The sequence below is a fragment of the Apus apus genome, chromosome 4, assembly GCF_020740795.1.
Source record: "Apus apus isolate bApuApu2 chromosome 4, bApuApu2.pri.cur, whole genome shotgun sequence".
NCBI classification, from domain to species: domain Eukaryota; kingdom Metazoa; phylum Chordata; class Aves; order Apodiformes; family Apodidae; genus Apus; species Apus apus.
The window spans coordinates 91,528,657-91,556,118 of record NC_067285.1 but is presented as its reverse complement, the minus strand read 5'-3'; the positions used below and the strand labels follow the sequence as shown (position 1 = coordinate 91,556,118).

Here is a 27,462-nt window from a genome sequence, read left to right as displayed (position 1 = left end):
TTAGGGTTTTATAATTTGAGAAGTTTGATGACAGGCATGCAAACGTCAAAACGTAGCTAGGATTTTCGTTGTTATAACAAAAGTCCTAAGTATTCCTTCTGTTCTTTTCTGAATTGCTACTTATATAAAGACAAGCAAGGATTGTGTTAGCAAATAAGCATATTAATTAGATTCTCCCTTAATTCTGGCATTTTCCCCTAATGTTTGCAAAATGTCTTTTTTGAAGCAGCTTAATTTATAATAGGGGAACATAATAGGGAAAATAGCAATTTTTTTCTGAATTCAAGCCATTTGGCTTTATCAGTGGCCTTGCTGCCTTTAAAAAAACTAAATAAATGAAATATCCTGCTAGTACTTTCTCTTTTTCTCTACTGTTGGTTTTGGAGGAAAGAAGAGAGTAGTACTAAGCTGTCTGTAAAACAGATTCTTCCGTGTATGCTTGGTCTGGGAAGATCTTGTAAGTAAAAATTAAAGCTTAAGAAAATTAAGCCTTGTTCTTCTAAATAAGTGACAGCTGCAGCTAGGCAAGAATTTTGAGACAAAAATTGGTTTAACTAAGTGGATGTAATGTCTTGTTGTTTCAGTGCTTGGTTACTGTGGCTTTTGCAACCTTATTTTTCTGATGTGTAATGCATAGTTACTGCTTTTCATTTGGTTGCCAGCACCAGGAACATGATGAAGCTTGCCTGGCTGGAGTGGCTCAAATGTCCATTCGAATGGGGGATATCCGTCGAGGGGTAAACCAGGCCATTAAACATCCCAGTAGGTTACTAAAAAGAGACTGTGGAGCTATTCTGGAGAGTATGAAGGTATTCAAAAGTGTTAATGAAGCTAAGGCTGAATATGTGAATTCATTAAGCTATCTATTTATTTGTAATCTTAATTTAGAAACAGTATTTTAATGATTTTCAATATTGTAGCAATTTTCAGAAGCTGCTCAGCTGTATGAAAGGGGACAATATTATGACAAGGCAGCATCAGTATACATCCGGTGTAAAAACTGGTAAGTACAGGTTCCAGGAAAGTGTTATGTTTCAAAAGACTTGCTTTGGTGCTCTTTGGAAAAGAATGATTCTCTGAATAGTACAGATATCTTCTTAATTATGTTTCATTGATTTTATTGTTCACTTCCCCAACCTTAAACAAGAACAGTGTTCTCTCAGAAGGTTATGTTGTTTTAAATATAGTCTTACTGTTATGGGAGATGTTCTTCCTTTTTCTTTTTTTGTGCTATGTTTAAAGTTGCCTGCAGTTTCGAGTCCTTTGTGTGTGTGTACACATGCACACTGAATTTGATAATTCTGTTTGTATAGTCACTGTTTAGTTCCTTAAATTTCTTCATTTATAAAATTCACCTGAGATGGTATATTCAGACAGCTGGAAATTATTGGTTCAAATTGAGTCTCTATCATGTGTAGTCAAAATTGCTGGCATTATGTTAATGAAGTTTTTGTAGTGAATGTTATTATTGTCAAGTTTCCAGTGGAAAAGTACAATTTACTGAGAGATTTAAGGGCTTAAATCTTGCCTAATTACGTTTTATGGACTTAAAATATCAAGAACTGATTGGAGCAGAAACCAGAAAGACCCCTTCTCTTTCATACAAGTGCTCTAAAAGTTAGGTTGGAAAATTATGTTCATTTACTAAGGAAAATTTTATCCTGTCATAGAAATGTCAGTTACATTTCTATGTAATTGTGGAATTGGGAGGTAGAAGCTTTGTTTACTCCAGCAGAAGGAGGTTCAGTTTGAGGAGTGCTCTGATTTTTAGGCAGAGAGGTGAGATGTAAGTTCAACCTCTCTTCAGTTTCTCATATCCTTTGTCTTGAAAGGCCCACTGCTTGGTTTACTGTTGTCATTCGTTTAATTGCCTGCCCAGATTTAAACCATGACTTTATAAATACTATCACTGTGTGCAACACTTGAGGTTAGATTTATGGAAGGACTGACATAGCACATACTTCTATGTGCCTTCACATACTGCTTTTATGGATGTTGTCACACAGAGGATCTAGTTCTAATGGCCTGGAGTCCTCTTTACAACCTGTAGCCTTAAGCACACAATCATGGGAGTAATCACAACTGCACCTGTACTGATGGTCTTTTGTACTCTTTTGCACGTTCTTTCAGGTTATGGCTTTAATACTGTGCTTCTTCTGTAGATTAATTAGAGAATACCAGAGGTAAAAATCCTTGGTCTGGCACTTAGGATTGCCCATACATCTCAAACTTAAAAAAGAGAAGATGCTGGACCCTGTATGTTCATGAAGCAGTCCATAATTTCCGGTTCTTACATCTATGAAGTGCAGCTTTTTGAAGATACTAAAGTGTCTTCAAAGCTTATATGTTCTGTTCAATTACTTCTTTTTTAGCCTCCTTTTCAGAGTTGATATAAATATGCCTGGTTTACTGGAGAAAATTTGAAACCAGTTATATTTCTTAAATAATTATTATCCTGTCTTTCTAGGGCAAAGGTTGGTGAACTTCTTCCTCATGTTTCATCTCCAAAGATTCACCTACAATATGCAAAGGCCAAAGAAGCAGATGGCAGGTATGTTTGAATGTTTTTTTTATAAAACATGCTATTGTTGATGTTGTTCTTACACATTACACTTCTTGTAAAATAAATTAAAAGACAGACTTTAAATTTTGCATAAAATAGCCTTGTGGAATTGGATTCTGAAATACGTAAACGTAAGGTGTTGTGTAAAGATTTTAAACATAATATAATTATTTTCCACTAGTATCAGAGATGTGTTTCTAATTTCTTGTTTTCCTGTCTAATGATCAAATACTGTATGTTGCTTTCACACCATATTGTAAGAAGATACTTAGAAAAGGTGATGTGGAACCTTTGTTTTGCAGGTACAAGGAAGCTGTGGTAGCTTATGAGCATGCGAAACAATGGGACAGTGTAATTCGACTATATTTGGATCACCTTAATAATCCTGAGAAGGCTGTTACTATCGTGAGAGAAACACAGTCTCTTGATGGAGCAAAAATGGTGGCCAGGTAACAGTCATTGCACAGTTTAAAAAAACAGGATGAGAGGAGCCATACCTCTTGGAAGCTGGCAAGGTGTGCTAATATGTATCAGTCTCTGGTTATTGGTACTTGGCCAGTGACTATAAATTTCAATTAATAGATTTTTAGTTCTCTAAAATTTGAACAGCCAAGCAGGTACTGATTTTTTAAAATTTTTTTTTTTTTACTTTATGATTAAAATTACATTAACCAGAAGTAATAAGTTTAGGAAAAAAAAATTGTCATGCTGTATTATTTATACTGTTAATGTTAGTAACCTATTTAAAATAATTGAGATATAAAATAAATCTTAAATGTATCGTATTTGTATACCACAAAATATAATTCTAAAACTTCTGGTGTTTTCAGTAAGCTACTTTGTATGAAGGTATTAATTTGTTCATTCTGATTAGGTTCTTTCTGCAACTTGGTGACTATGGCTCTGCCATCCAGTTCCTGGTCATGTCCAAGTGCAATAATGAAGCTTTCACATTAGCTCAACAACACAACAAGATGGAGATTTATGCTGATATCATCAGTGAGTATTCCAGGTTAATAGTTTGCTTGCAATGTGTTTTATTGTTCTTTTAATTTTTTGACCAATGTGAAGTCATAAGACAAAGGGTGTGAAGTTTTGTTTCCGAGCCTTTTCCATTTCCAGTCACCAGGGACAGATTTGGTAATGTGTCTCATCCAGGCCTACAAGTTTAGACTTTGCTTTCAGCTTAGGCGTCTCCCTTGGGCTTCAGTCTGGGTTGTTGTCAAATCTTGCCTTGCAAAAGCTTTTCCTGGTTAGGCATTCTGATAAAGCAGTCGTCCAGACTATTTTCTTGTGTCTGTGGAGGAATCCCCTTCTTTGATGTGTGTAGTACCGCTTTTCCAAAACAGAGAATTTTACTGTTCCTTATTTTTGTCGCCTCTTCTCCTTTTTTCATGGTTCCAGCTCTTTTCTTAGATGTGTATGTCACCGTCTTTCCTTTTTAACCCTGTAAGGCCCTTCCTGGCCTCCTTGTTTCAGTGAGAGACAAAATGAGCCCTTACTGAGAAGCTGACCTTTACCTCAGGTCATCAAGGCACTTGGTAGCCAGCTTGTCAATTTGCAAGAAATTTTGTATTTTTCACCTGTGTCAGGCAACATTTTTTGTGGAAACAGTTTCACATATGTGTCTACCAAATGATCTATTTTCAGTTGTTAATCTCTTCCATCAATAAATCTGTTCTTATTACGAAGATTATAAAAGCTTGACAACAGGTAGCTTAGTGATGTATTGTTGCAGCTGCTTGTAAAGCTGGCCACTGTTGTTCCTTATGCTTTCTTCCTTCTCTCCTATCCAAAATAGGATGTTTCAAATTGTAATCTAAGTGGGTGGAAAAAAAGTTTTGAAGCTGACTTGGGTGTACTGGCTGTCTTTGTTTTATATGTGCACAGTAAAAAGGAGTCTTGATGAGAAGACTTAAGTAGTATTCCCAGCTACCACATGGTTACATTGGTCCTGATAATCTGTGTGATATCAGCATATTCTAGCATATTCTTGAACTGTGAAAATAATTCAGGAGGTAATCTCAGCATCACTTTCTGTGTTTTATTGTTGCCAATGCATAAAGGAAAAATACATTAGTAGGTCATACTTATGCCATATTATTATGTCTGTTAAAAAAAACAGATAGGCCGTTACGGTCTAAAACCTACAGGAACAATTATTTCTCTGCACTAGTAGCTCCTAATGTCTGACATTTAGTTTGATTAAATAGGAAAAAAATGTATAAGACATATTTTGAGTCTAGCTGGCTTTTTTAAAATGTCAGTAGAAAAAAAAATGTAGAATAGGAGTTTGTTTCTTCAGTAGGGCCATTATCTTACTTAATAAGAATACTCTGTTATCATTCCTGTCTATCTGTTGCAGCTTCTGAAAGTACTACCAATGAAGACTATCAGAGCATTGCACTACATTTTGAAGGAGAAAAGAAACATTTTCAGGCTGGAAAATTTTTTTTGCTGTGTGGTCAATATGGACGGGTCAGTGCTTAAATATAAACCAGTAGTAGTTAAACATTTGTAGAAACTGTTCAAAATACAGTACTTCAAAAGCAGGGAAGTTTATAATAGACTTTAGCTGCCTTAAATGTTGATACACTGATATTTTTTTAAAGTATAAAGAAACTTAAGTAAACTATTTATATTTGCAATTATCTACAGTGTATTCTGTGAATTATACACTGCCAAGCAGTAGAGGCCCCATGTGGCTCAATGATACACTATTCTCAATGAATCTCTAAATGTCATGAACACAGAAGTAGAATTTACTTATATTTTATTATCTTGACCAATAAAGACTTGGTTGCTGAGTAAATAATTAACTTAATACTGTAGCATGCCCTAGCTTAAAGCTTTTTTTTTAAAGAGCGGAAATATGTCAGTTGACACACTTTCTTTTGATGAGTTACAAATTAGTGAACTGTCACTTATTAAATGTTTGACTTTTGCTTACTGAACATTTTAAAAAAATTGCCAATTTTTGCAAATTACAGCCATTGTAGGTGACTAGTTCTTCAACAGGGGCATACAGGAGGTCCAGTGGCACATTCATCATTAATTTCTTCTCGCCATATTGCTGTGAACACCTTTCACAGTTAGATGAATGTACACACCAGAATTTGGCAAAGACACAGCTCTTCTTTCTTGAAGGAGTACCTGTAGAAACAGCTGCTGCCTCTGTAGTGTATGTGGTTTTCTTTATGGCTGTAAATGCATTTTTACAAGATAAGCATTCAGTGTGCCACTTGTCTAGCAAAATGCAGTGAGAAATAACTTGATTAACAATAGGAAAACATTTCTTTCGTGTGTGCCTCAGCTTTAACTTTTCTTCTATATCATTTTAGGCATTAAAGCACTTTATGAAAAGTCCAAGCACAGAAGATAACTTGGCTATAGAAATGGCAATTGAAACAGTAAGCAACTTCAATAAAATAAAAAATTCTTCCTTTCAAGTTCATCTTCAGTATTATGACATTTTCCTAGCATTCGTGCAAATAGGAGGAAAACTATATCAGCAAAGATGATACCTAACATTAAAAAACTAGAATTAGTTAATACTGACAGCAGAGGAAAATGTGTTTTCAGCCCTCAAAGGAGGGTTTATGGATTCATTCAGATTTTTGTGGTTGTGTGTCAGAGACACCTGATTTTGGAATTTTCTTTTTTAGCAAAATCCATATACGATTTTTGAGTTTTGCTGATTTTTCCACTTTGCATAATGTGGTTAGAGAGATCAATATGCCTCCATTCTTGCTCTCTGTCACAGAATCACAGGATGGTTGAGATCAAAAGGAACCCTGAAGGTCATCTGATCCAATCCCCCTTCTCAAGGAGGACTGTCTAGAGCTGGTTGCTCAGGATTATGTCCAGATGGCTTTTGAATTCCTCCACAACCTTCCTGGGCAGCCTGTGCCAGTGCTTAGTTACCCTTCCAGTGAAAAAGTGTTTAAGGATGTTCACATGGAACCTCCTGTGTTTCAGCTCATGCCCATTGCCTCTGATGCTGTTACTGAGCACCACTAAAAAGAGAGCCTGGCAGTTGTACTGTGTGTATCCTTGTGGAATCTCAACATCTCAGCCATATTTTTGAGACTCTTTTCAACTTGGCCGGATAGTGCTGACTCTGTTCTAAGTGAGCAGCACTGGAAGTTAATCTGAAACACAAATTGTGCTGGGTTTCTAGAGAGCTTTGTGACAACAGGCTTCAGATGCCTTCCCAACATTGAAGCAGGGGAGCTGTTCATGCTGGTAGAGACCAATTTAGTTATAATCCTCTGACATAATACATTGGAAAATAAATATGAACTACTGCATGTCAAAGCTGATGAGCCAAGTAATCATAAGATTTGAACACATAAGACTAAAAAAATGTTTTAAATGTGTCAAGTTGCAGTGTTTTAATGGAAAGCCTCCTTAGGAGTAATAATTTTTCCTTTCTCTTACATATAATAATTTCTTCTTTATTTAATAGGTGGGACGGGCAAAAGATGAAGCCCTAACAAGTGAGCTGATAGACTATCTCATGGGAGAGAGTGATGGCATGCCCAAGGTGTTGTATTTTCATCACTGCTTGTTGTCTGACAGTGCTGTGCTGCAAGATCTTTTGAGCTTATTTTGTCCTAAGTTTGTTTTGTAGGCAGAAACTGTGTTTTAGCTTGGTTTCAGTAGGGAGCTAGACTTGTGTGATCACTTTCTGAATCATTCACACGGGAACTTCAGGACATAAAAAAACAGTAGACAAATTATTACCAGCTCCCTGTTAATTTCTGAAGTGATCAATGACCACATTTTCAAAATGAGCTTAGGCCAAAGCAGCTAATAATTTTGCCACTGAGATTGCTTGAAAATGTAACAGCTTCATGTGTATGTCCATATGACAGTTACACCTTATTTTTAAAAGAAACCCTCTTTCTTTGATTTCTTATTATGTAGAAGTATTTAAAGTTCAAATGGATTATTCATAGAGTCAGTTTCATCTGTGGCTATAGCCTATAATTCTGTAAACTAAAGCATAGTATCTGTTCTGACTGGAGAATAAAACTATGTTTAATTTATTATAGAATATTTAAAAAAACAGGAAGCACATTTGAAGATTTTTGGTGCCAGACCTTCCTAACATGGAAGTTTGGTTAACAATAAGAGATTAAGATACTGTGGATACAGCTTTTTATGTTTCTACTTATAATTGTCATAGAATATCTTTGGATCCTTAGAACATTTCTTTTTTCTTTTAGATTGTTTAGTAGGTGCTTTGTGAGATAAGAGGTGCTCTGTGCTATGAGGCTTCTTTTAATGTCATGTGATCCATTAATAACAGGCTTTGGGCAAACTGGTAGACTATTTCATCTTTTTCTCTCTTGAATACACGGATTTGAGAGTTGGAAGATACTTGCTGACAGACTTCTGTGTATTAGTTCCAGATGTCATAGGTTTGGTAATAAGAGAATCTTGGTTAAAAACTAAGCAGAACTTGGATTAGATCTGTGCTATATATACAATACAGTAATTAGATTTTGACCATATTCTGTTGGTATGTTTGGTTTTTTTCCAGGACAGATTAAAAATGTCCACTGTAAATACGATGTTAGTACATCATATGGTACATTCAGTCACATTGGGGCTTGAGTTCATGAAACTAAGTGGCTGAAGCACTTCAAGCTTTACTGCTTTTTACAGCAGAGCTTGAATGTGAGCCAAGTGGTGCAGCACCCTTGTTCTACTGTGAAAGCAAGACCTCAGGTGTAGCCATTGCAGCCTGCAATTCATTCCTTAGTCAAGGAATTGACTGTCCTGTCACAGTAAATACGGTTGGGTGCAAAATTACATGTATGGGAGAATAAATTCTGCTTTACTGAGGGAAGCAGGGTTTGGCAGTGATGGAGTACTAGTACTACAGCTGTGGTTTATGGTACTGTTGGGAGATTAGAAATTCTGTCTCCTCTTTGTATGGTGCCTACAGATTAAGGGTTTGATATTTTAGACTTTTGGAGACACTTGGACAGTGGGTATAGAAGCCAACTGCTTCCATAAAATCCACCAAGCAAAAAAAACCCAACACAACCCTCTATCTCTTTATTATTTACCTCTATTATTAACCTGTAATTTGTAATGTGAACATGAATAAAATTATGAGAGAAGCAAAACATAGTGAAACAAACAAAATGCAACTGCAAGAGACTGGAAGACAATTAAGCTGTTGGAGGCATTAGATGAAAAAATCTGTGCAGCATCAATGCAAGGAATAGTAATTTCATATTTATCCTGAGAGCTGGTGGACAGAAACTGTAGCATCCTGTGTCTTTTCTAAGAGCAGCAGCCTAGGTATCTGGTTGAAAGGGATACATAGGATTGGAAAAGGGAAGGAGGGTACAGTATGATCTCCACAGTTACGAGTTTCTAAAGATTTTAGAAAACTAAAGATTTTTTGAATGCCATAATTCCCATTTTTAACATTGTTTTAAACTTGAATGTAGAGCTTTATTTTCTCTGTTTAAAAGTCCTCTCTTGTTCTTCCAAATGCTTTAATCCAATCTGCTATAGTCTCTCTCAGTGAGTAACAAAATTTTACTTTATCAAATCTTACATAGTTTGAAAATCTACTTAATAAGGATAAAGATGGATTGGTTTTTATGCTATGGAGACAATGTTTTTGAAATTACCAACCAAGTGGGGTTGTTTTTAGAGAATAGCAGCTTTTATGTGGTGGTATTTTTGTAAAGCTGAAATTAAGAGTGAACTTGAAGTAGCCATGCAGCAGAAATTTGCTAATCCTTTTGAGCACTGATCTGTAAACCAGGTTATTGCTCACAGCAGCCTGATTGCTTTAAATCTTTCACAGCCAAAAGTTATGTGGCATTTTAATGGTAATATTATCATAATTTTATCAATTATCAAAATTATTATGCTTACCAAAGTTTGCTACACTATCATCTGAGTAAGTATAAACTCTTTCTTATATGTGTTGTTATGTCACCTATTGTATTTGTTAACATTAATGTGTAAAAATACTGAATAGGTCATATGTGTCATTTTGTAATTGTTCAGGGAGTGTTAACTAGCAAGGTTCTGCTGTTTTCTGTGTGCATGTTCTTTAGAAAGCCAAACTAAATTAAAATCATGGCTATCTAATATGAAGATCAGTTAGACTGCAGTAATAAATTTTTGCAAAGACCTTAGAAAATGTGTTGTCAATTGAAAATTCCTCCCTGCATTTTTTACTTTTAAAATGACTGACTTTAAAGCTTTACAAAAATACCACCACATAAAAGCTAAGAATATGAAAGTAAAACATTAGACTAATTTTTCTTAAATGCCTCCTAGTTTTATATTTTTCTATGTATTGCTGCCATGTAATTAATTTAAATTTATTCTTTAAGGAAAATATAATTAGGGACATGGCAAATACCATATAAGACCACTGGTCCGTGGTGGGACAGGTTAAAGGGAGAAGCAGCCTAGATGAGGAAGAAGTGCAGCCTTCTGTTGTCATCACTAGCGCGGCCACCCATGGTGGTTAGGAGGTGTCAGAAGCTGGGCAGATTTACATCAGAGCCTACCATTCATAATCTTTTTCACCCCACTTGGGCAGTAACAGTTTCCCTTTTTAAGGCAGTTTACCCTAGATAACTAATATCCAGTAATATAAGTAGTTGTGGTTACTTTATTTTCCAGATAACTTTTCATTATTGTTATGTTATGGTTCTTATGGTGTTTGCTCCTTTGATCATGTGTAACTTAAAATTCTGCTCCATCATTAATTTAAAACTAACTACTTTTGGTCACTTAATATTTTTCCTTATGTTGCAAGTCAAAAAGAAGAATTTGACTTCCCCTTTTTCTTTCTATATGCCAGTCTTTCTCTCATTTTTATTTCTGTGATTTTTTTTTTCCCCAGTATTTTATCCCTTGCCTCTCAAGTAGGGACTTAACCTTTGCAGTAATTTTCTTTATAAGGAAATGTCTTTATATTTTATATTTCTGTTACTTTGAACTTCTGCTTTTTTAGCTATGTGTTTGGGACTTAACTTACAAACCTCATGCAATATTCCAGAGAAAAGCACAACATTGATTAACACAATTGTTTAAAAATAATTGGTTTTACCATTTTATCATAGAATGAACGTTGTAAAAATTTGGATTTACTACTAACATTGCAGAATAAGTTAGTTTTAGGTTTTTTTATAGGCTGTCTGTAAAGCTACAAGTGTGGGTTTTTTCTGATTTATATTTAAGTTGTAACCATGCTATGATATACAATATTTCAGTTTAATTTGTTATGTCCTAGTGAAAATGTTACAATGTACAGACTTTGCTTTTTATTGATCACATTTTAGAAATCACTGCTAAAGATATAAAACAGTGACACAAGCTCAGGTTTTTCTTTTACACTTAATAGTTCCTTCTCATCATTAGCAAGACGATTTTATTTTGTATTTTAGCTGTATTTTTAGGACTTAACCTCTTTTGAGGATATTTTCAAAATCCTTATGAAAGACCAATTCTCTTTTCTCCTGTTGATTTTTTTTTTTTTTTTAAACTGCTAGAAATTTGAGTATACTTTATAAAAAGTGAACTCATTATTATTTTCTTTGATACTGCCATCTTGGGTTTTGGAGTTTTGTTTAAAAATTATTGTCAGTAATTTTCCTGCTGCTGGATTGCCAGTTCTTGCATGAGCCCTTTGCTACATTTGCCATCCTTGACTCACGTACTATATCAAAAGAACATAGTATAGCAAACTAAAAATGTTACATGTTTTTTTTTAGCTTATTGTCCCCTTAATTTTCAGTTTTTTAGCTGCCCTGGATGTCTACCATCTTGTCCCAGAACAGGACACTCTTTAATGGCCAGATTTTCTCATTCTTATCCACAAGGAGCATTGTTTGCACCTAGATCTGTAACACAACCTCAGTGTTTCTAGCAAGATTTCGATTTCTAAAAGGAGCCCTTTGGTTCTTTTCTGACACCAGAAATGCTTACACCTCTGAAGGTGTTGGGTCTCCACCTCTACAGTTTCCCTTGTGCCTGACAGCCTGTGGCTTTTTGTGCCTGTAGTGACAGGGAGCTCACTCGGGGCCCTCAGTGTAGGCGTTTACCTAGCTGTACTAACAGCCAAAAGGTGCAGGTGAATGTAGCACAGCTGAAGCATGTTGATACAAAGAGCTCCTTACAAGATAAGCCGGCTTGTCTGCTTTCTTTGAAAAATGCGGTGGTGCGATGAACAAGTATAAGACAGGAAATGCAGCAGTATGTATTCATTTAGTATTAATTGCTTGTGTATGATTTAATTAAGGATGCCAAGTACCTATTCCGCTTATACATGGCTCTAAAGCAATACAGAGAAGCTGCCAGAACTGCTATAATAATTGCCAGAGAGGAACAGTGTTCAGGTAAGTCTGTTTTCTCTGATGTGACAGCATATCTGACACTAAATCATTGCAGTACTTAGTGTATTGTTATTTATATAGGATTATACTTAGAAAAGACATATATCTGTGCTTGTAATTATATTCAAGTTTAATCTTGAATTCAAACTAGCATTTATGAAAAGGTTGGGACTCATATGTTAAATATTGGAGAAAAAAAACTGGAAAATATCTGCATTCCTTATTACCTTCAGGTAAACACAGTGATTAAGATTGCCTGCAACTTTACTTTTTTGTATATCACAGAATTAGAATTGCAGTATTTACATGCAATTTCTGACTTTGATACTGATCCTTTAGTGTTTGCACATGATTTTTTCCAGTGGGAGATAAGCAGAGGAGATTATTTCTGTTGAAGAATCAGATACCTACTTACTTAAACCTTGTTTTCCCCTGTAATAGGTACCTGAAGTTAGAAACAGAAAAAAGTGGTAAAAAGAGACAGTACTAGGAGCAAAATAGCTGTCAACTCCGTTATTCACGGTCCTCTGTAGCCATGGCAACAGCCCTACCATAACATGCTTGCTTTTCATTTCAAGTCAGCTAAGAAAAATGTCTATAAAGGAAAAATAGCATCCTCAGGAACAGCCCAGGCAAATTAACATTTATGGACTGCTCCTCAGCCTTGGGCTAAGGAGTGGAAAATCTCTTCAGTCCTTGGCAAGCGTGATCTCCCAGTTCGTCATAGCAGTGAATTATGCATGTGTGGTAATTATGTAAGCAGGAAATTTAAAGGCTCAAGGGTTTAAAAATTCACTAGCTTCTCTGAATCTAAAAACTTAAGCCTAAGATGCAGTCTCCCATACTGTATTTCATGTTCCCTAATAGTATAGATATCTTCTGCAGCAGTGTAATAATAAGTGCAATATTTTTCTCATTAAAATCACCAATCTTGCAGTAACTGTTTCATCCGCAGAGGCCAAGTTTTAGATTGTCCTCCTTTTCCTTCAGGAGATTTCTGTGAGTTTGATTCTGAAGTTTACATTAATATAGTTTGTTCTTTCCTTAAAAATCCATCAAAAATAATATTTAATTCATACTACTTGGTATTTTGCTTTGGGTATGCCATTTTATGTGCAGTTTTCCTTAGAGTTGTTTCTGTATAGTCACATGATTTGAAGACTGATCGTATAATACTGAGTGGCAGTAGTAACACAGCATGAAAAATTAATACTGCTTTCCAGCAACTAATTCTGGAGTGATATTTAGCTGCCTCACACAAGTTTCACAGGTTGATGCAATTTGCTTTATAAAGTGAAAGCATTTGTTGACAGAGAAATTGAGAGAGTTGGAGGAACTGAATCTATAATGTCCTTTAAATGCCTCCAACTGGGAAGAGTATAACTTCCTTATACTCTAAAAATGAAAAGAAAACAAAACCAACAAACCCAAACACTCTCAAACAAAAAAAACCCACCACAAAACCAAAACAAAGCAAGAACAAGCAACTAGCTAAGAGTATTCTAACCATACTAAACTCTGGTTGTTTTCAACTACATAATTTATTAAAATAATTTAATTAAACCTTTTGATTTCTGGACAATCCTTGATAGTAACCTCAAAGCAATATAATCTAGTGAGTTAACATTCAAATTTCAGTTATCTCACTGACAAGTTCTGGGTTTGGTTGCAGAGGCAAGGAGCTGCCAAAGCGAATGATAAAGTAAATGCATGTTAAATTAACATTGAAACAACAAAAAAGAAGTAACATCTCTAAATGCTCTAAAAATACATTTTCTCCTCTTTAATGTGGAAGCAATGTATTGGATAGAGCATCTTCCACTTTTTAAAAATTTTGTTTCATTATATGAAATTGTCATCAACACACATACTTTAGATGACTTCTCCAAGTGTAATTTATTATTTTTTTTCTTACTTAACTCCCTGGCTGATACTGTTTAGGACACTGTGGTAAGAAACTGCTTGTGACTTTCCAAATAAATTGTCATGCAAAGGTTTTGCTAAAAGAATCAACTTGAATTCCTGTTCAGCTCCTATATATGTCATTAGTAAAGAAACTGTTACAAAAAGTTAAATTGACTGTTCATTGTTGTTTGTTTTTAAGGAAACTACCGAAATGCACATGATGTTCTTTTCAATATGTATTCAGAGTTAAAGACCCAAAAGATTAAGATTCCTTCTGAGATGGCTACAAACCTTATGATTCTACACAGCTATATTTTAGTGAAGGTAAAGAATTACAAAACTGAATTTATGCATAAGTTGCATAGTCTCCGATTTATTGAACTGTCCATATGGATGCTCTCTATATATCAATTACATTGTCGTATAGGTTGTATCACAGAATCCAAGTGCATGCTAGCAGCAAGCTGCAGGAGGGCAATCCATGGTTGTTTCTGCCTTTGATTAGCATAATCTTTTTAAAATAATAATTAAAAACCCACACATGGCTTCCTGTATTTATTTTGCATTCATACTTAAAAATGTGATGCCACAACTATTAATTTTTTATGCTATTATTAATAATTATTATCACCCATACTGCTTTTCTCTAAGTGAAATTAAGTGGGGGAGGGGCTTATATTATTTCTAGCAGTTAAGCCATGGCCCATCAGGATATCCATTCAGCCCAAAGCCAGCTTCTGGCTACCACCCTCTCTGCCAGCAGTGAGGCAAAGGGAAGCAGACAGAGGGCTGGAGGCCAGACTGTTTTGGGAAAGAGCTGCTGTAAAGTCTCTGGTCCTTTCTCTAGTGCATGACCCATCTCTGCTCAGTTTCATAGAAGAGCTGTGGATGTGCAGCTCCCGGAAGGATGAACACGAAGAGCTGGCTGCAGGAATTACTCTCTAAAGACTGCAGTTAATTCAGTGTGTTTGTTGTTTTCCAGATCCATGTCAAACGTGGTGATCACATGAAGGGAGCACGTATGCTTATCCGTGTAGCCAACAACATCAGCAAATTCCCATCACGTAAGTGCTGGCAGCACAGGAGAACATGCTGTGCTCTACAGGACAATTAATTGTTGCATTAGAAGGTACATTCTCCTCCTGTGATACTATAGGGCACACAATAAAGGGTAAATGCCCAGTGTGCTCTGCCATCCTGCACAGGATAGCTCTTTGATGTGATCCTCACCAGCAGTTTAATCTGTCCTCACTCACCGTCACGGCAGTCCTGAGCTGCCCAAACCACTCATAAAGTCTCAGGATCACATGTGTTGAACTGATGGGTTCTGTGACTTTATCACAAAATTTTAATCAGTCTTCTTTTGAACAATTTTTTTGGGTACATGGAAAAAGTAGACTAAAATGTAGACTTTAAACAGTGCTGACCAGATCTGAGGGAAATGGTTATAATGAAAACATTCCTGCTGTCATGCTGAGCTTCAGGCATGCAAGGCAGTGAGAGACAAAGCCACGATTTTCTTCTGTGTGGTTACAGGAATTGCACAAACTGTGCAACTGTGAACCCTGAGGAAGAAGAAAAATACTGCCATTTTTCGCTCTATTAGCTCAAGGGTTCTAAACGTTAATATTGGCAAATAAGTATTTAACATCATTTCATTCTGTTACAGATATTGTGCCAATTTTGACTTCAACTGTAATTGAGTGTCACAGAGCAGGACTGAAGAACTCGGCCTTCAATTTTGCTGCTATGTTGATGAGACCTGAGTATCGTAATAAAATAGATCTTAAATACAAGAAGAAAATTGAAGCAATGGTCAGGTGAGCAGTGTTGCTCTGCACTTTTAATGTACACAATATCAAGGCTTTATTTGTGATGATATTTTTGCTCATAAAGCCTATGGGCTATATCCTGTTTTCATATTCACTATTTCAAATTTGGAAGGCTAAGAACCATCCCCCCCTTCTCTGAAAATTAAAGGCTCTTCTGTTCCCTTGGATGCAATAAGCCTTAAATGCAACATGCATATAAAATGCTTCCTACCCAGCTGTAATATTTTCCATTGTGACCATACAGACCTAAGTGCAGCTAAGATAAAAAAGAAAGGAAGGGCAGATAAAGTAGATGAATTCTTGACATTTTCTTCCTCATCTGAAGTTGTTTTGATAGATCCTAGTCAGTATTTTCTGCCAGAGGAAGAAGCATAGTTGAGTGCATAAGAGCAGGGCAAGCACGTATAATACTTTTCTTATATATTCTTCTAGCCTCAATATTGGACTCAGGGACTTACTGAGCCTATGTGGGTGTTTCAGGCGTTTATTAAGTCTCTAAGCTTTCCATGAGCTTGTGCAGTATCTCTGCTTGTAGCCATGTAAATTTTTAGCAACTGGTGACTCCTGTGACAAGAAGTTCTGTTGTGTCAAGTCTGATCCCTTTTATGGGGTGCCTTGTAGTTTTCCTCTTGGGAGAGAAATAGCCTTCTCTGTGTCACTTTTGATTTTATAGATCTCTATTTTTTTCATTTCCCCTCCATCAGTTGTATCTTCTCAGGACCTGGAGAGTCTCAGCTGACATAGCTCTTCTTTTATGTATAGTGATCCTTATGGCCTTTCTCTGAAACTCTTTTACAACCTTTTTGAAGGAGGCAGGACCAAAACTACACATTGCATTTAAGATGTGGGCAACCCATGGATTTATGTAGAGGCAGAATGATTCTGTGTCACACCCTATTTGATTGCTTTGACTGTTCTTAAAGCAAGCTGATGCTTTCATAGCATATATTGTAACTGCAAGATCCTGCTGCTAAACCACTGCTGTTCAGAATCCATCATTGTAAATGTGGAAGCTTCTTTCCAATAGGAAGCTTTGGCTTCCCCCACCCTTGTATTGTCTTGTCATAGAGCTCTTCTAGAATTCTTTGAAGGTGGCTCTGGCCCATGCCAGTCTGAATATTATATACAAACTGTGGCATCACATTCTGTTCACTTAAATTTTATGAGTAGGTTCCCACAGATGTGTACTGAGAACTGTTTATCCTATTTTGTTTAGTGGCTTTTAACCATATTTTGTTTGGATGAATGTGCAGTTCTTCCATTAACATTTCTTGAACACTCCAGTAAGCTGCTAAAATACAACATCAATGCTAAAAGCAAAACTGACTTGTTCTTCATCTATCATGTTTATCATGTTTATCGCATTTGTCTCTCTTCCTTCTAGACGTCCAGATACGACAGAGACAGAGGAGCCAACAACAGCCTGTCCATATTGTTCATTCCAGCTCCCAGAGTGCCAACTTCTGTGTCCCAGCTGTAAAAACAACCTCCCGTACTGCATTGCCACTGTGAGTCCTGTTGTGGTTGCTGCAGTATGAGAATGAACAGCAACACTTTTCTTTCCTTCTAAAATACAAGTTCATTTGAACAGCTTTGGTTTGCTAGTAGATTCAACCTAAGTGTTCTGGTGGGTTGGGCTGTTGTTGGATTTTGTTGTTTTTTTTCCTAAGATGTTACCAGTATTTCTCTTGTCTTCCACTATCACAGAGTGGCCTGAGTAGCCAGCTGTTAAGTTGCAGGCACTTAAGAGTGACAGTGAGATCACCAAGTCATTCTGGAAGTCTTCAACTTCCTGAGAAGGCAGAGTGTGCACCAGGGCTCCCCTGAGCCCCCAGCACACACACCTTCTGTGCAGCTGGTGCCCTGACAACACAGGACTGTGCTGCTGGTGCCTGCCCAGCTGCTCCACTGCTCAGAGCAGTAATGGCAGAGATGGAAGTCCCTACTTTCTTCTTCCATGTACAGGAGCTTGTGGAGGGCACAGCTTTCCTCTGGTAAGCTCCAGTCTGCCAGGACTTCACACAAATAAAACACTTCAAAAATCCGTTTTGGGGAGTGCCCAGAATGTAACAATTTTTTGGCACTTCCTTCCAAGGTTAAGCAATGGTTCAGCCAGTGACTTCAGCATTTCTTGTATTACCGAGCCTTACAGAAATTAGAAGTTCTAACATTTTTTGTCTCAGGATAGTTTAGAGTGCACTGAAAAGGTATGGATTTCCCAGTGGAAGAGCCACGCATCTGACTGTTACCAGCATCAGTACAAAATCTTTATACTGAGGTTAGCTATTGTATAACACTTTATTTTTACTAGGTACAAGTGATCTGTCACACTAGATCTACAGAAAAAAAACAAAATTTACTTGAGCAGAAATCAAATGTTGGAATGAACATTATTAAAACTAAAGAAAAAGAAAACTAAAGTCTTAAAAAATATTAATAGCAATTATCTATTTTTTTTTACTCAATTTGTTTAGCAGAATAAGGTTTTAAAAGTAGTATTTTAAGGAAAAAGCAAAAGAAACAACAAGGCTTTTAAATAAGCTTTATGAGCTAAGTATAACGTGCATCATCAGGTATATTTCATGTTATTTATTTAGGCTCTATCTTGGCTATAGTTCCTTTACATCACAGGTATTTGTAACATCATTCAGAATGCTACCTCTTCAAACCCCTTAAGAAAGCCTACTCTTGCATAGCATATTAAGAGCATAAATCTCTCAATATAGTTCAAGGTGATAGTGCATTTTTTTTTTGTCTTGAAAAGGTACATACAAGTTCTCTCTCTCAAAAGCAAATCGGTAAATTATAGCAAAACAGGGAAAATAATTTCTATTTGAAGAGGCAAGTACCAGGCAGTCATTGCGCTCACAAAGTTGACAGCACTGAATGCCACCCCCTGGACTGAGGGCATGTGTGGCTCTGGGGACACTTCTTGAGTGTCATATGCAACACCAAAAAGCCCACTAGATTTATGTACAGTTCTAGACAACATTCTAGAATTACCAAACTAAAATAATTTTAAAAGTTGTAATTCAAGGGCCATTCTCCACAAATATTATTTTTGTAAAAGAATGTAAATTATAATGAAAACACTGCATCTTACTGAGAGCTCCTTTTCTAATTACAGACTTTACACAGTAATCAACCTACAGTGACACTGTTATAGTTCTAGGGTTGGTTTTTTTAATTCCTCAAGATGTTTAGAAATCACTCAGAAATCATTTCACCACAGAAGGTAGAAAACTGAATGCCCAGTGCACTAGGACAGCACCTGCCCTTTAGTTACTTGTGGCTTTCATGTGCAGGGTCAGCATATGGTACAAGATGACTGGACAGTTTGCCCACACTGTGACTTTCCTGCCCTTTATTCAGAATTCAAAAAGTAAGTTGGTGTTTTTCTTCTATTGCAGGATTCCAATGTTTGTAATTTAGCAGGAAGCTTTCATTTGGTACTAAAAACACGTAACAGCTGGGGAGGCTGAAGAAGACTCCCCCTTAGTTGGTAGTTTCATCTAACGTACTCCCAGAACATTGCTTCAAATTGGACCAGAAACTATGATAAAGAACTCAGAGATGCTGGGCTCCCAGAACAGGAATGCAGACTTGGGGGGGGGGGGGGCTTGTAGAAGTTCCCAGCTCCTTCCAGGAAGATGACCTGATATGAGGGCAGAGGGGAGGACACAGGCACAGCAGCAGTCACCAAAACACAGTATTAGGTACAGATTCAGCAGCAATCATCTCGTCCCCAGTAATGATGTGTGGGAACAGGGTTGGATAGCTCTTCTTAGATGGCAGGAACTGTGGAGCTGCAGACACTTCATGTTCTAGCCTGACCTCCTTTGTGTTTGACTGCCAAATTCTCCTCATGCCCATGCAAACAGCAATAGCCATCCTGTGGTGATGCTAGTTCTCAAATGTTAAACCAACCAACCTTTGCTCCATCTAGACAGATGCAGCTGTTGCTCTGAACTTGGCTTTATGCTTTCTGCTTCAGGCCCAGCTCTTCCTTTGAAAGTGTTAGAATCATCATTTAATCACTCTTTTTTTTCAAACAGCATGTTGCAGACTGAAAACATATGTCCAATGTGTTCTGAAAGGATTAACATTGTTCATCTTAAGAAAATAAATGATTGCACAGAATACCTCAAACCAGAAGATGGGGACTAATGAGTTCAGGTATGTACTACAGCCTCTAATTTTTTTACTTAACAGGGCTCTTTGTAGAAGATACCAGCCATTTCTCCCAGCAAGGGAAATGCAGTGTTCAAAGATCTAACCTACAGCCTGAGTCTTTCCTCAGCTAACTGAGGCTCAGCTGTATCACACATTTGCCCTTAGGCATGCAAACACAGGTAGGTTTTGCTAATGCAAATAACCCATCTGTTAAATTGTTCCAGTTGTGAGGCTTTAAACCACTTTACCTCTCTGATTACGTCATCATCTGCACATGTAACCAGTTGTGCTGTAGTATCTTGGAGAACAGCCTGAACATCTCTCAGCATCATCAAACCCTACATATCACAAGAGTTTTAAGTGTGGGAAGACAGAGATGCTACAGGAAGGAGCAGATCTCAAATGCATGATCTTAGCTTTGATGTTAAACAGAATTTAAGAATATATACTATAGATATATATCACAGAATAACAGCAATATAATACTGAAATACGAGTATTTCAAGCCAGATACTGAGACCACTGCTCTGTCTATACCACACACTTAGATCCAAGATCTGTTTTGTTAAGAGGCTGGTAACTGAAAATGAGCTGCAGTTCCTCATTATTTTTGACACTTGAAAGCAAATTTACTATTGCAAACACCTTGTGTGAAAACAGCTATAGGTCGAAGTAATACACAAGTGACATTATAAAATTCTATACACCACAGTAATCTTACTTTTGGTAATCTTTTTTTTCAGACTGAGAAAACCTTGTCATTTGCTGTCACAGTCTTTATATCCTGGGCTATGGCTGACCACATCTGTTTATTTTCAGAACTGCATCTCTTGTCTGGCGAGCAGCAAGGAGAGATCTCCGACTACATTACACAGCATGTACCCACTAGGATTTAACAACCACCACCATATCACTTTTGTTTTGTGATAGCCTTACTTAGCTTTTGATAAGTTTTGTATTTTGATTAATAGTAATAAAACTTAACAAGCAAAATTTGCATTTTATCTGCACCAAAGACAAAGCAAGGGGCATTCTGTGTTATGTGAGCAGCAAAAACAGCTCCTCGTGTTCTTTTTCTACATCAGTTCTGAACTTTTATGACTATTTTCTATTAAATGTTTCTTACTCTAAGTATCCCTTTCTGGTTTTGATTAAACTCCTAAGCAGAGGCTCCTCAAGTTTTGGAACTAAATCCCCTCATTGCTTTTCTGTGTCTCTAACTGAACAAAAGGGAAGTTGTAGGAAGAGACTAACACCACATCCTGTACATGCAGGGAAGCCAGACCCTAGGAAGGTGGAAAGTGACAGAACACCCCATTAACTTAACATTTTAAGAGACTCCTGTGAAACATTTTATTGTAATTTTATACACTGCTAAATTTCTGTAATGTACAAATAAGCAATTTAGGTTTGGGGGGTTTTTTTGCATCATGTACTATTTACAAGATTTCACCACATAAAATCAGGGGATTTATTAAAAAAAAAAAAAGTGAAGTAGGAGGAAGACTTAGTATAAATGCCAGGTAACTAAGCATCTTAATCAGCATGTTCATGCACCTAGCATTTGTTGTACAAGGCTATTTAGAGCTTGTAACGTTGTAGCACGTTAAAAGTAAGTACAACACTGTATAGTGGGAGTACAGCAGCTACATCACCTCTATAAGAGGAGCATTTTCAACACACTGGTTCTGCTTCCCCAGCTCCATCACTGGATCCATTTCACATTCCCTCCAGAAGTTAGATAACCAAAGCTGCAGGCGGAGCAAGATTTTATTTTGTTAGTGTCTTGTTTTCTCTTTTCTTTTCCCTTCTTTCTTTGTTGTTTCTTCATTTTTCTCTCCTTTTGGCAGCTTAGAAGACTTTGCCTTTTTTTGCTACAAACAGAATATAAAGACAGTTTAAAATTCAACAGCAACCTGACAAAAGCAGAAGTCAAAATGCAACCAGTGTCAAAAGAAAAAGCCATCCCTTCCCTTCCCCCTTCAGGTATCAAGTTTTTAAGTGTTATGGGGAGTACAGACTCTACAATGTTCTGGGTTAAGAGGTGACCAGTTCCCAAATTGGCCATCTCTACCAAGGGCTTTACTGGAACGGTCATCTGTGACAGTCAGGGCCTGTGGCTGCTCCTTACCAGTGGTCCCCAGCAACACCTAAAACATTACTAAGTTTTGGAATTGACTGCACTATTCATGAGTTTACAGTGATGTCTGACTTCAATCCACATGCAAACAGAAAGTAATGGAAACAACTTACAACTTTTTTTTTTTATACTACTACTAGTAAAGGCTTTAAAAGTTCAGCAATGATGTATTCAATATCTACTACAATTTTCTTTTTATTCAGATGATGTTACAAGTCCCAGAAAAGGAACTAAACACAACAGTTTCGTGTGGTAGTTTAACACTGAGGAAACTAAGTCACCTTAATCATTGCGTCACTTTCAACCATATCTTGCTCATCCTCATCAGACTGGATCTCTTCCACATTCAAGTCTTCATTCAGTTCTAGGGTCACTGCAGATGCCGACTGCCTTTTCCAGGTCTTGGCAGAGTTAAGTGAATATGGAGTCAGATGTGCCTCTTTGTTGTAGGCACGTGTAAAAGCTGCTTTGACCTGTTAGGTTGAAAGGAAACCTATGAGAATCAGCTTAGGAACTGCAGAGTTTTAGCTAACTTGCTCTTGGCTAGAGGTTCCACATCATCTTTCCCTTGGGAAGATGTGACCAAAACACTTGTGAAGTAGGACACAATCTCAGAAGGACACAAAAAGCATCTAAGAGCTGTATGGTGGGCAAGCCCCACATAATCCTCAGGTAATGCATGTTCACATATTCCTCACTTAGACCTTGCCATGGTCTCAGATTAATTACAGTTAATAAAATGATTCATTTGCAGCTGCAGCAGCTTTAGCCTTTCAGCACCACATCCACACCACAGCTATTATTCTAGGAATGTAAAGATACGCAAGATAAGGAAAAAAATAATCACAGGTGAGTTTTACCTTGGGATCCAGCTTTGAAAAAGGACTGGGTTTGCCTCCCCACGTGCTTATTTCCATGATATTTTCAACATCTTCTTTCATCAAGCAGTAAGAGTCCATTAATTTTACAGCTTCTTGTACACCATCTACTCCAAAGTCTTTCAGGGGCTGGACAAGTGCATCCCGCAAATACGACAGATACTCCATGTTTACTGTCCTCTTGCATGTCTGAGTTCTTTGTTAAATAGAAAGTAGTAAGTAAAACTGTACAACCACCACCACTGACTTCTAAACAAGCACCCTGTAGGTAGGCCCTCAGCAAATGGGTAATCAGCTGCCTCCAGAGTTAACTGCAAGTTGTACTGTGCTTTTGCCACACCTGTGTCAGGGATAACCAGATAAAACACCAGGCAGGGGGAACACACCCTAACTGAGGAACAACAACTTTGGGGAGGAAAAAAGTCATAGTGCTGCTGACTATACTAAAAGTGTTTGCAGTCTGACTGTTTTCCAGATTAAGGGCTAAGAAAATGTCACCAACAACACAGGAGCATATTTACAGAATACACTTAGATTTGTACCAAGCACAGCAAGCAATTAATGTTAGGTAATGAGCTATGTGAAAACTAAATACCGTGTCGATACAAACCAAAAGAGGAATGTCGGTGCTACCTGAGGCTCATGTGCATTGCCAGCTCTTGAATGATACGATCATGTTTGCCTGTAGATGAAAATTTTCCCAGCCAGCTGGGGAAGACAGGAAACTGGGACATGTGTCCTCTCATCAGCTCTCCAGGGAGAACACTTGCATAAATAGCCTGAAAGAGTAACACGTGCCAAACTCAAATCACAATGAATTAGTCTCACTAACACCATGACATACTGCCCTACTTGACTGCAGGGAAGGGGGGAAAGAATTCAGTTCCATACGGGAAAAAGCTCATTTCACGAGAACTCTTTATTGGCTGCTTGTTTTTGTCCAGCCCCTTTCAGGTTACAGCTACAATTCTTGTGCCACCCTGTTTGTAACCATGTTCTAAAATCTCTGTGCAATTACTTGAGTTTTAAAAGCTGTTTAACAAAACAAAAACCAAAACCCACAAGCCTGTTCATTTCTCAGAGCACACTCAGACAAGCATCTGACTTCTCACAAGTGCTGGTCTCCAGCAGATGGACAAAGAACACCATGAACCTACATAACCTCGGGTAGCTCGGTTCCTAAGCAACTTATCTGACTGGACCCGCACTAAGCAGGGGGAGGACTAATGACCTCCAGAGGTGCCTTCCAGGGTATCTGGTACACTCTCTGATGTCAGTCATAATCCTTTAAGCACAAGTCTTGTAATGTTTCAGTCATCGGTTTCATTGTACAGTGGCAAAGTTCTGCACTTTGGGAGAAATACTGGTCTGCTGAGAGGCTGGGAAAGGAAGTGCACAAATAAAACTGCACGTCAGAATCGATGTGCAGCGTGTGCTCCTACGCTTCATAAAGAAGGCTCAAGCTGCTCCAAGCTTCAGAAGACAATGTCATGATACAGGGGGGGTTCAACAACATGAATACAGGAAGCTGCTCTACTCACCTATGAACTATACAGGTCATAAAATCATACTGAAACATCAATTTCAAGGGATCGGTCTTTTACATTGGACACCCACAAAGCAAACAAAATGAACACTGAGTGCTCACCTGTGTTGGAAGAAGGCTCCAGTTTTGCTTACTACGAATCTGTTTGTCCACTATATCACCATCACAGATACTGTCAGCTGCTTTACTCAGGAGCACCAAGTGCTTTTTCAGATTTCCTCTGGAAAAAAACAAAGATGACTATTACAAAGCAGAAATATCCAGATAAGTTTTAGTCTGTTTTTTAATTCCCTGACACAAGAGCCTACGTCAATCTAGCATATGGAATAACTCACCCAGCAGCAGCAGGTCTGACATGTACATAGTTCTCTTGGACAAAGAGAGGTGCTAGGGAATAATCATGGAAGAAAAGATCCGATTTGTCTATAAGGGACATACGAGAAGCCTCCTCTCCAGTAGCAAAAACCTTCCGGACAACATCAAAAGGGCCCTAAGTAAATGGTATTTCAAGAAGTCAGCGGGTTGCAGATCAACACAAAAAGCAAGACAAAGCACAGTATCAAAATGACTGTAGTGATGGTACCAAACAACACCTGGACTCATCAGTACAAGTTCAGTGTTCAGTACTTCCTTCTTAGTGCTTTACCAGTTTTGAGTTTTACTTCTGATATTAAGAAAATTATCTCCTATAAAAGACTCAGGATGAGAATTATGAGCTTCATAATTACATCTAAGAGACCAGAACACCAAAATACAGAATCATAGATTGTTAAGGGTTGGAAGAGACCTCTAAAGATCACTTAGTCCAACCCTCTGCCAGAGTAGGACCACCTAGGGCAGGCCACACAGGAACGCATCCAGACGAGTCTTGAAAGTCTCCACAGAAGGAGACTCCACAAGCTCACTGGGCAGTCTGTTCCAGTGCTCCATAACCCTTACACTAAAGCTTTTCCTCATGTTGAGGTGGAACTTCCTATATTCCAGCATATACCTATTGTTCCTTGTCCTATTACTGGGCACTACTGAAGAGCCTGGCCCCTTCTTCTTGACACCCACCCTTCAGATATTTAGAGACATTAAGGAGATCTCCTCTCAGCCTTCTCAAGACTAAACAGCCCCAGTTCTCTCAGCCTTTCTTCATAGGAGAGATGTTCAAGTCCCTTAATCATCCTTGTAGCTCTCTGTTGGACTCTCTCCAGTAGATCCCTGTCTCTGTTGAACTGAGGAGCCTAAAACTGGATACAGCATTCCAGGTGTGGTTTCACCAGGGCCGAGTAGGGGGAGGAGAACCTCCCTAGACTTACCTGGACACATCTTTCTTAATGAACCCCAGGATACCATTTGCCCTCTTGGCCACAAGGGCACATTGCTGGCTCCTGGGTAATTTACTGTCCACTAGTACTCCAAGGTCTTTCCCCATGGAGCTGCTTTCCAGCAGGACTACCCCTTCTCTGTATTGGTAGTATAGACTCAGTCCTGGATTGACTGCTCTTCAATTACTTGTGGCAAGTTTGACAGCTCCCTATGTCTAGGCTATCAGTGCTTCAGTTCAGAAGATGCTTGTAAAGCTTAGTGATTCTATCAGAATACAACAGTAAAAGGCAATCCAGTGTTTTACACTTACCAGTTTGATATCCTTTTTGGCTCTGCTGGCATCCGTCTTAGCCTCATCATAAGTCAAAGATTTATCTTTTGCACACCACATATTAAGATTATGTAAAACCTAAAGAACAAAATAAATAATTTGGTAACACAGTAGCATTTAAACGGAAGACCAGCAGAAACCAGCCTGATATCTATTCATAAAAATAACAATAATGTTCAGATACAAGACTGAAGTCAAGGACTTGTACATGAGGTGCTCTCTGAAGGGACAGTGATGCTGAATGGACACTGACCTGTCTGATGTCCTGATTTGCTGCCAGGATTATCTCTTGCATAGCAGGTGGTGGAATTTTTAAACCTTCTTTAAATGCAATAGACATCATGGCACCCTGTAATACATGCAATTGAGCATATGTCACTATAGCAAGAATTCCTATTAATTCTTCCCCCTACACAACACATTGACATATCTATGAAAGAGCATTATCATCTCTAGTTTACAGCATATATAATTAAAATTTTCTCTCAAAAATACAAGTCATCCCTTGTCATTGCCATAAAAAAAAGCATATGATAATTCAAAAAAAATTAAATGTTAAATATATTTAAGACAGGCTCCTAAATCTGAAATGCTTTGGGATACTTCATTCTTTGGGAAGAAAAACTCAAGAGACAACCCATTCTGAAAAGCAGAATAATGCACTGAGGTGATCCTTTACATTTTAAGTGGTGTTTCCAATTCTGCAGGAATTCTGCCACATGAAGACAGAAGTTACTGATGGTAATTCAGTGCAGTCCACTCAGCCACAGCCTTCTTACCTTAATCTGTTCTAGACGAGGTCTCTGAAAACGAAGATCAAAACAGTAGTGGACCAAGGAACGCATTTTAGGGTGGTTTCTATCATTACACATACAGATGATGGGTATCTTTGTGTGTCTAATCAAACCAATCAGCTCCTGTGATTTAAACACATTACAACTACATTAGATATCCTGGAGAACAAGAATTACCAAAATGTCATACCAAGCAGCATTAGTTCCTGTCTTAAATCAGATTCTTGACAGATACCAGTATATAAAACTCTTCCTACTGTAATCACGTTTCCACACAGTGAAACCCAGCCCCTCTCCTCCTTTTTCCACTTGCTATTCTATTCAGCTGCACACATCTGCTGCCTACCCACTTCAAATATCTACCTCCAGTAATCATGTTTTGACCATTCTTCATGAAGCAGTGAAGATCAATAGCCCAGAGCAAAGCAATCTACCTGCAGAACTAGACTCATTCATCCAAAGGCCAGTTTGATCTGGCCTATGCCCAGGGGGAGCACCCATCTTTCTGACTGCATCCTGCCACAAACAATGAAGGAGGAAGTAAAAAAATCAGCTCTTCCCTGTCGAAAGAGCTCAAACCTGAGGCTTCAGAACTATTAAGCT

The 27,462-nt window shown here is 37.7% G+C and overlaps 2 protein-coding genes across 9 annotated transcripts in view; one reads left to right on the top strand and one right to left on the bottom strand.

Annotated features, from left to right (window-relative positions):
• Positions 1-20,987, top strand: part of WDR19 (WD repeat domain 19) — a 43,314-nt gene extending 22,327 nt beyond the window's left edge. For 3 of the 7 annotated variants that reach the window (XM_051616639.1, XM_051616637.1, XM_051616641.1), the window contains 16 exons: positions 663-809; positions 921-1,003; positions 2,468-2,551; positions 2,866-3,012; positions 3,438-3,562; positions 4,929-5,041; positions 5,905-5,973; positions 7,032-7,109; positions 11,853-11,949; positions 14,051-14,175; positions 14,834-14,915; positions 15,521-15,671; positions 17,068-17,191; positions 18,989-19,065; positions 19,739-19,859; positions 20,600-20,987. In XM_051616639.1, the coding sequence (XP_051472599.1) occupies positions 663-809; positions 921-1,003; positions 2,468-2,551; positions 2,866-3,012; positions 3,438-3,562; positions 4,929-5,041; positions 5,905-5,973; positions 7,032-7,109; positions 11,853-11,949; positions 14,051-14,175; positions 14,834-14,915; positions 15,521-15,671; positions 17,068-17,191; positions 18,989-19,065; positions 19,739-19,850 (1,614 nt within the window). In that variant the 3' untranslated portion in view covers positions 19,851-19,859; positions 20,600-20,987. Of the gene's footprint in view, positions 1-662; positions 810-920; positions 1,004-2,467; positions 2,552-2,865; positions 3,013-3,437; positions 3,563-4,928; positions 5,042-5,904; positions 5,974-7,031; positions 7,110-11,852; positions 11,950-12,883; positions 12,946-14,050; positions 14,176-14,833; positions 14,916-15,520; positions 15,672-17,067; positions 17,192-18,988; positions 19,066-19,738; positions 19,860-20,599 lie in introns of those variants that run through there. The other 4 variants (XM_051616638.1, XM_051616640.1, XM_051616642.1 and 1 more) reach the window with 4 other exon arrangements.
• A 186-nt stretch (positions 20,988-21,173) lies between these two features.
• RFC1 (replication factor C subunit 1) overlaps positions 21,174-27,462 on the bottom strand; it is a 37,796-nt gene continuing 31,507 nt past the window's right edge. For both annotated transcript variants that reach the window (XM_051616645.1, XM_051616646.1), the window contains 9 exons: positions 26,845-26,982; positions 26,319-26,414; positions 26,045-26,143; positions 24,756-24,910; positions 24,523-24,640; positions 23,508-23,653; positions 22,857-23,070; positions 22,278-22,469; positions 21,174-21,730 (listed from right to left, as the gene is read on the bottom strand). In XM_051616645.1, coding sequence (XP_051472605.1) covers positions 21,635-21,730; positions 22,278-22,469; positions 22,857-23,070; positions 23,508-23,653; positions 24,523-24,640; positions 24,756-24,910; positions 26,045-26,143; positions 26,319-26,414; positions 26,845-26,982 — 1,254 coding nt within the window. In that variant the 3' untranslated portion in view covers positions 21,174-21,634. The remainder of the gene's footprint in view (positions 21,731-22,277; positions 22,470-22,856; positions 23,071-23,507; positions 23,654-24,522; positions 24,641-24,755; positions 24,911-26,044; positions 26,144-26,318; positions 26,415-26,844; positions 26,983-27,462) is intronic.